Raw genomic sequence first — 8,274 nt, 5'->3', positions numbered from 1 at the left:
GTATAAGTAGATGTAGTAGGTGAAACATTCGAGCTCGCATTCGAGCTCGCAGGCCAGTTCGCAGGCGAGTTCGCTGAAGTGTCGAATCGGTTAGGTGAAATTAAAACAACAACATCAAGTGGTACACAAAAAATAGACAGGTCCCAACAAACAACAAATAAAATAAGTTTCAGATTATTCTGCATGCAACAGAAAATTTTTCACTAAATTTTCACTGATACCAAACGGAACGATTTATTTTAAAGCCAGACAGATTCTGTTTAATTGTTGCGCTCTGGTTGTGTTGGTTTAAAATAATTTTATGAAGTATCTCAAAATTAGGAATTGATATGCAGCGTCTTGTGAGATCAATTTCAAAGCTACACTATGATTTTTTAATGTCTATTAGTTTTTTACAAATATCTAATGATATTTTACATCATACAGGTGTAGTTAAGCTCCGATTTGTGGCAACACTTCTGTTTTTATTTCGGCAAAGTTTTTCTTCAGCGAGTGCGGCTGTGATGTTGATGAGGTAGTAAAGATTATCTACTTCCACTTGTACTAAAAAAGTAAAGTAAGTTTAATGGTTGTGTATAAAAGTTTTTTTTATTCTGAATCTGTTGATGTGATCTGTATTTTTGTGCCTTTTGTACGAGTGCTCATACTCCCGTGAATAGGAATATCATAACGTCAACCTGATCAAAGTCCCTACTCCCTTGAAAAGAACTATAGGCCTACAACTTGCTACAAGTATGTTGTCCAAGTATCAAGGAGAGCGTTTCTCGTTGAAATTCACGGTGTCGGTGTTTTTAATTCTATTTCTTGCCACCAAGTCACCAACCACTGCCAATTATATACACCATTCACCAATGTTATTTGCGAAAGTTATTAATATTCATACCTACGTTTCCAACTTCAGAGTATCTAGCTAGGACGGTAGGACCTACTCCCTAATTGATGATTGAAGTGATTGGACGAAGGGAAATATTATTGTATGAACAGAATGATTTTATAGCTAGGGCCTTAGATCCAGTTTATGGCACGATAAGTTAGGAAGTTAGCATCCTAGTGACTTCGATTGAGGGCAATTTCCCCAATTTCTGTGGCCTCCCCTAATTCTTATAAAAATGATATTAGGTAGCTATATGAGAGTAATGAGACTAGGCTATTAGGTTATTAAATTCAAATATTAAATTAGATTAATAATTAAATATAGAATATAATTAAATAGATATTAAATTGAATATTGAAGGCAAAAATTGAATATTTTGCCTGTCCTTTTCTAAAATCACCCTTAACCCTTTCCTGGGCAGACATAGAAATTTGATGAAATTGCAATATTTGATGATTGTACTTAAAAGTATGACCAATTTTAAGATATATTTACTCGTATGCATTTTTTTAAAAATATTATCTAAAAGTAGTAAATCACAATTCTAGTATGGAATATATCTACTTGGCGAGCCGCGACTGAATTTTTCAAGCTGTGGTTTTATGGATTTGCCAGCTGTGATTCCATTTCTACGAGCCGTGATTCTATTTCACCGAGCCGTGATTCTATTTCACCTTATATGGGAGGGGGAGGAAGGTGGGGGGTAAAAATGTGAAAAAATGGGAAGAACGCAAAAAAAAAAAAACGATGAGGAAAAATAAAAAATCGGGGCTCTACAGTCGCTAGATATTGTTATCACAAATCGAATGATATGTGTCTCGACATTGTAGCATGTGATTTGCAAAAGTTATAAACTTTTTTAGAGTACCCCTTATTTGCCGTTTTCTATTAATTCCACGTTTTCTTTCATTTTTTTTTTTTAAATTTACATGAACAAAAAGGTCTTAGATTTCTGTTTTACATATGTGTACCAAGTTTCAAAACGATCTGTCTGTAAACAAAAAAGTTTTGTTGGAGGGTAGCCGGTCTCCTTAAGTAAAATCTGAAGGCTTTATCTATAAATGTAGCGGTAGCGCTGTAGCGGCAAAACCTTGTATTGCTACTTAAATATGTAGCAGGCGCTACCGCTACATTGCCTTAAATGTAGAGCTGCTACCGCTACTGAAAATGTAGCGGCCACTACTAGCGGCCGCTACATGTAGAGCGCTTCTGCCCACCTCTGTCAATAGTTCATGATTGTACATCAATGCAAATTTAAGGTCAAGATGGCTTGGTGGAGTGATTGAAAAGGCACTGCACTGCATCTTAGGCAAAATAAAAAACAACTTGCTCCTATGAATTTTATGAAAATATCTAAGAAAATGTGGATTTAATAGAAAATGGCTGAAAAGTTGTTTTTTTAACTTTATAACTTTTGCAAATCACATGCTACAATATAGAGACACATTTCATTAGATTTTTAACAAAATTATTTAGTGGCTCTAAAGCCCCAATTTTTATTTCACTCTTATTTTTTCTTTTATAGGTAAATTATTCCATTTTTTTCACATTTTTCTTGCCCCACCCCTGCTCCTTGCCATATGTAAGTCAGACCTTGCACAAATACTAAAAAATTGCTTCAAGAGTCGCTAGGTGTGGTCTTTACAAACCAAATTATATGTCTTTAAATATTGTAGCTTGAATACTGTAGGAGTTATAACACTTTTATTATAAGTAGAAAAAATAAAAATTCAATTTTTAGGAAACCCAAAACTTGAAAAGGTTGCATACTAAAATCAACCTAGTGAAAGAACTAACGCACACAAAGACATGCCAATTACACCGTTAGATGTGCCAGATTTGAACCTTTAAATTCCTAGCAAAAACCCAAAATGTCCAAGTTTTAAATTTTTTACTGAGCCGGTCCCCTTAAGCTAAAGACAATACTTAGCAGTCTGACCAGTATTCATGCATGGTGGGCTAGGACAAGGGAAGAAATTTTTTTGTTGATCTTCTGAGTCCTATCAATAGTAGTCAATAATCATCATGGTTGTTGAGTTAATCTAACGAGGGAAACAACTACTCTCTAAACAGTGACGGGATTTTGTTGAGCCGTGATTTTATGGATTTATTAGCAGTGATTCCATTTATTTGAGCCATGAATACCATATCTTAGTGATGAAAAAAGCCATTTATGAGCTGCAAATTGATTTGTCAAGTCCTGTGCATGCCCAAATCTTTAATTTTACCTATTAACAGCAACAAGAGCATTTCTCTTTACTTAAGAGGCAACTGAATATGTCATAAGGTATGGTTTGTTTTTGTTGCTGAATAAATGGTTAAAATGCAGTCTGATGTGACCAACACTATGCAATCCCTGACGAAATGTTTTGGGTTACTGATTCTTAAAGGATACTGATAATGATTGGGAACTTAATCTAGGGGATGGACCTTCTGGGTGGTTTGGGCTGACATAAATGCTACTTCACAATAGAACATTTATTTGCTGTTTTTGGAGTAGGCATTTTTATTTTGCAAAAACTAAAACCCACAATTATAAATTGAAATGCATATCTTGTTTTGATGTGATGATGCTTCCAAGTGATGCATTATATGTGACATTGAAGTACACAATAGAATATTTGCTTTCCAAGATTCAACAAAATTACCTCTTTTTTTTTAATTTGACATACCTGCTAGGCAAATTATTACAAATTAAATCAAGATATATAATGCCAGATTTCGAATTGTCATTCGTGATAACTGCTCCAAACTTACTCATGTTGGTGGAGACTTCAGGGACTGATTTCTGCATGACATATGTGAGTTTTGTCAGCACCAGCCTTAATATTCAATATTATTTTTCAGATCATGTCTGGAGGATTGCCTATTCTTGCTATGCAGGAGAGCGATGTCACTCGCTTCCTTACTGCATCCACTCACCTCGGCTCCACCAATGTGAACTTCCAGATGCAGCAGTATGTCTTCAAAAGGCGTGCTGACGGTTAGTCTCACTTGAACATAGCAGAATAGTATTGTTAGAGGTCAATGTTAAGTATTGTTGTTTCAAATTGAAATAGGTGCTGATTATATTAAGATCTTGTCATAATTGGAAAAATTTTAATTTTTGAATCTTCCTGACTACAGGTGTTCACATCATCAACTTGAAGAAGACTTATGAGAAGCTTCTTCTCGCTGCACGCGCCATTGCTGCCATTGAGAACCCTGCTGATGTTTACGTCATCTCTTCCCGTCCTATGGGCCAGCGAGCGGTGCTCAAGTATGCCCGCTATACTGGCGCCACTCCCATTGCTGGCAGATTCACTCCTGGCGCTTTCACTAACCAAATCCAGGTGGGTTGAAAAAAAATCCAACCCATACCTCCTTCATTGAATTGTTTCATAGCCAACCAGCAAAGTAAAATATAGTTCATGTACTTTTCACGTCTCCGAGTACTGGTAATGATAAATTATTTTTGCTTGTAATAAGGTTTTACAGTTGAAATTTTTGCAGTAGCTTCCAAATAGAGATGGGGCATTAAAATGGAATGTTTTTATATAAAGTAGAAATGCTGTAATTTTGTGGCATTTTAGAAAGGCAGTTGCAATTATTTTGTGCCATTACTTGGTACCATAGATACATCATTAGCCAATTCTTAATTTGCTACATAATCTTAGTTAGAATTATTTGTTAAACTTTACTATACTCTGAATGTCAACACTTTTTAGGCGGCTTTCCGTGAGCCACGCCTGCTGGTGGTGACAGACCCCATCCAAGATCATCAGCCTGTCAACGAGGCCTCGTACGTCAACATCCCCGTCATCGCCTTCTGCAACACTGACTCGCCACTGCGATTTGTCGACATCGCTATCCCCTGCAACAACAGGGTAACTTTCTGAGTATTATTTTTAATTGCAAGTTAAGTTAACATTATTACTTCATCATCGAAAAAAATTCTTATGTATACTCGCCACTGCGATTTGTCGACATCGCTATCCCCTGCAACAACAGGGTAAGTTTCTGAGTATTATTTTTAATTGCAAGTTGAGTTAACATTATTACTTCATCATCGGAAAAATTTTTTATGTATACTCGCCACTGCGATTTGTCGACATCGCTATCCCCTGCAACAACAGGGTAACTTTCTGAGTATTATTTTTAATTGCAAGTTGAGTTAACATTATTACTTCATCATCGGAAAAAATTCTTATGTATACTCGCCACTGCGATTTGTCGACATCGCTATCCCCTGCAACAACAGGGTAAGTTTCTGAGTATCAATTTTCATTGCAATTCAAGTTAGAATTATTTCTTCTTCATTGGAAAAAATTGTCATGTAAGTGAACGTAATTATTTTTCCAATTAGTTGATCATTCAAATCACTGCAAGCGTTCTGAATTTTTGAAGAATTTTATCTGTTGTGAATTTGCGTTGAATCGGTATCTGTGAAAATTATTGATACCCATTCATGATTCAATTTCGATGGCAACTTTCAATTGCAGATCAGCTAATGTTTTCCACTGTGAATGTTTCTTCCAAGGACAAATTTTCCTTGAATCATTGATGAAATTTTGAATTAAAGTGACTTATTTGATCCTATTTTTTATATTTTAATTTTAACGAAATATCATACTGTTGAAGAGTTCTGTAAAGTTGATTAGTACCTTTCCGATTGTGAGCTAAATAATATTCATTTATTCTACTATTGCAACCAAAACTTGGTATAGCGGTATTCATGTTAAAAGTTTGTCACCTTGCATCTCGCTGATCTTAAATATTGGCCAAATCATACGACTGTACACTTGCTCCAGAAAGCATCCGTTTCGTGTTGAAAGCCAAGCATTAAAAACTCTTATCTTTTCGTCAAATAAATAACTGAATTGTACATTTGTTTACAGTCGGTGCAGAGCGTCGGTCTCATGTGGTGGATGATGGCTCGTGAGGTTCTGCGTCTGCGCGGTACCATCTCCCGCACCATCGCCTGGGAGCTCGAGATCATGCCTGATCTCTTCTTCTACCGTGACGCTGATGATCAGGCTAAGGAAGAGGAAACTAAGGTAAAACTTAAGAATTTATTCTGTTAGCATGTTTTGTTTCAGGTTTAGAAACGTGTGAGCTACTCGAGGATCTCTAGAATTATGATTGACTTGTCTACATGACTTACATTGCATCAGAGACGCAACACATTTGTTATTGCCTAAGGCTGTGGAACTTTTGTCCTCTTGATTCTAATCGTCTGTATATCTCGTTTTTTTTTTCAATGATGAACTTGCCTGTCTTGACGAGACTTCAATATAAGTCGATTTAGTAGAAGTTGTAAGCTAGGTTGCTTGTCCATTATTTACACTGAAAAGCTTGAATGATCAGCCTGAAATATGGATATAAAGAAAATATAATTTTAAGTTAAAACCTTGGAGCTTTAATTTTGTTCGTAATGAGTACGAGTAATTGGTTAAATTTAGCAGCTGAATGTGGCAGCTAAGCTCTAGACAGAAGAACAGAACTTCGAGAGAGAATTCTGAACGAATCCCTCAAGAAATAAAATTAATTTTTTTGAATTGCCTGTCAAAATAAATGTCTTTCAGGTTGATGAAACAATGAAGCTCGATACTCAGCCTGAGGCTGTTGTGGAAGAGATCCCAGAAGATCTTGCACCTGTCGGTGGCGCTGTCAATGTGGTTGCCGACGTCACTGCGCCACTCACTGCTGCGCCCAAGGCTGACTGGACCGGGGTTAGTCTTGTATGCTAATGTACTAGTGTGGAATTATTCCTAGTGTGTTGCTCGAGTTGGAGGACACACTGTTTTTATTTAGTAACTATTTTTCATTTGTTGGGAAGACAACGCCCAGGCATTTAAATTTTCTTCCAAAATAGCATAACGACACGAGCGAGAATAACCGTTTCCGATTTATGAGCCTTTTTTGTAAAAACATTCTTACAGTTGATTGAACAATACGGAAGGCAAGATGAACTTTGAATAGTTGGGTATCAAAGGAAGCCCACGAAAAAACTGTACCTCAGAGTAAGATAAGATGGTTTGTCACCTTTGTTGGACGATTGATGCACCATGGAACGACTAATTTCCGTAAAATTTTCTGGCTGATAATGTATAACCATTAATGTACATAGTGTTCGTCCATAAAAAGATTTTACTAAAATGTATTTATTAACGCTCATTGCTTTAACTTTGTAATTAATCGTAACTAAATGGCGCCGGAATGTTTAATCGTCCTTTTGTTTCTTGGACATCCGCCATGTAAAGCATTCCATTCATATAACTGACAGGCGTCGATCGTTCTTATGAAGGCTTGCACACGAGTACCGTTCACTATTGCCGCGAATCTCTGTGAACTAAATGGTTGACTATTCACGTAATATAAACTTCTGCGATTTTGTTTGACTCCGAGTTGACTCTAGAGCTCTTCATTGATTTTATTGAATGTATGATTTCTATGGCATTTAAATTAACGCATGCCTGCTACATCGCTGAAAGTTGTAATCCTGGGTTGCATTTGTCTGATAATTCTATCATTCAGCAGGATGACACTGTTGGTGGAAACAGCGAGACCTGGGGAGGCGACAACACCTGGACCTAAGTCAATAAAATGACAGTCTGAGGTTAAACGTTTCGTTTCTTTTCTCTCCTTTTAACCTCACGTCTATAATAGTTTCACGAGAGTTCATTGACGCAGCTTGCTTATAGGATCCATCACTTATCTACTGGTAGATCGGTAACACGAAAATGAAAAAAAATCGGCTAAAGTAATCCCATTTACCCTTGTTGTTTTTTTTATGAATATCAAGTCAAACAGTTTCAACAGTATTGATTATATGGAAAGAATGGATCACATTAAGATTCTTTAATTTTGATCAGTCAAGCCATTATCGAGCTCCTTGAAATTTTTGCCGTAGGTACGCTTGTTTGATCTTGAGAATTCAGTGCAAGGTTTTATAAGACATGAATTTCTGTATGTTGAAATCAACAGCGTTGGGTTAGGTGAAATGTTAATTAAGTTGTTCACTTCACAGATAATTTAGGAACGTGCTTGTATGCATTACCCGCGATAGAATGGAGCCTGGCCAACCGGCTAGTTCTTTGTAATGATATTTCATATCTTCACCTCTGGCAAAGAGGGGAATTCGAAGGCTGGGTGCTAGGGCCATCGTTATTCCTGTTCATTGATAGCCGCTATCATTGTTAGTTATTGTCTGTCTGCCTCGTTATCTTTCATCAATTAATCTTGGTGGTTAGTAAAACTAATTTGTATGCCATGATTAAGTGCAGCTCAATTACTTTAGAAAGCTTTCAGTAGATGTTTGTAAAACTGTTAATTATGCTATACTCTGAAATCAATCGGGATTTTGTTGTGCAGTTTCGTAGCGACAGCATCGCTGACAAACAGAAGTTTTAAAATTATCG

At 36.5% G+C, this 8,274-nt stretch overlaps 1 protein-coding gene across 2 annotated transcripts; it reads left to right on the top strand.

Moving 5' to 3' along the window:
• Positions 1 to 450: 450 nt before the first annotated feature.
• LOC108669033 (40S ribosomal protein SA) lies at positions 451 to 7,478 on the top strand. 2 transcript variants are annotated; one of them, XM_018156318.2, is made up of 7 exons: positions 451 to 556; positions 3,722 to 3,857; positions 4,001 to 4,206; positions 4,582 to 4,740; positions 5,752 to 5,910; positions 6,439 to 6,585; positions 7,394 to 7,478. In XM_018156318.2, the coding sequence occupies exons 2-7, from the start codon at positions 3,725 to 3,727 to the stop codon at positions 7,448 to 7,450; spliced, it is 861 nt and encodes a 286-aa protein (XP_018011807.1). In that variant the 5' UTR covers positions 451 to 556; positions 3,722 to 3,724; the 3' UTR covers positions 7,451 to 7,478. The 2 variants fall into 2 exon arrangements, with proteins under 2 accessions (XP_018011807.1, XP_018011806.1); XM_018156317.2 differs by having other exon boundaries at positions 7,391 to 7,478.
• The last annotated feature ends 796 nt before the right edge of the window (positions 7,479 to 8,274 follow it).

Source organism: Hyalella azteca, unplaced genomic scaffold, assembly GCF_000764305.2.
Source record: "Hyalella azteca isolate HAZT.00-mixed unplaced genomic scaffold, Hazt_2.0.2 contig6127, whole genome shotgun sequence".
NCBI lineage: Eukaryota > Metazoa > Arthropoda > Malacostraca > Amphipoda > Hyalellidae > Hyalella > Hyalella azteca.
The sequence above is the reverse complement of the archived record's forward strand: the minus strand, read 5'-3'. Positions and strand labels throughout refer to the sequence as shown.

Excerpts from the sequence above, each read along its gene's own strand:
- LOC108669033 (XM_018156317.2), top strand. The coding sequence starts at position 3,725 with ATGTCTGGAGGATTGCCTATTCTTGCTATGCAGGAGAGCGATGTCACT. Across the intron at positions 4,741-5,751 it reads CTATCCCCTGCAACAACAGG|TCGGTGCAGAGCGTCGGTCT; the intron begins GTAACTTTCTGA and ends ATTTGTTTACAG. Across the intron at positions 5,911-6,438 it reads CTAAGGAAGAGGAAACTAAG|GTTGATGAAACAATGAAGCT; the intron begins GTAAAACTTAAG and ends AATGTCTTTCAG.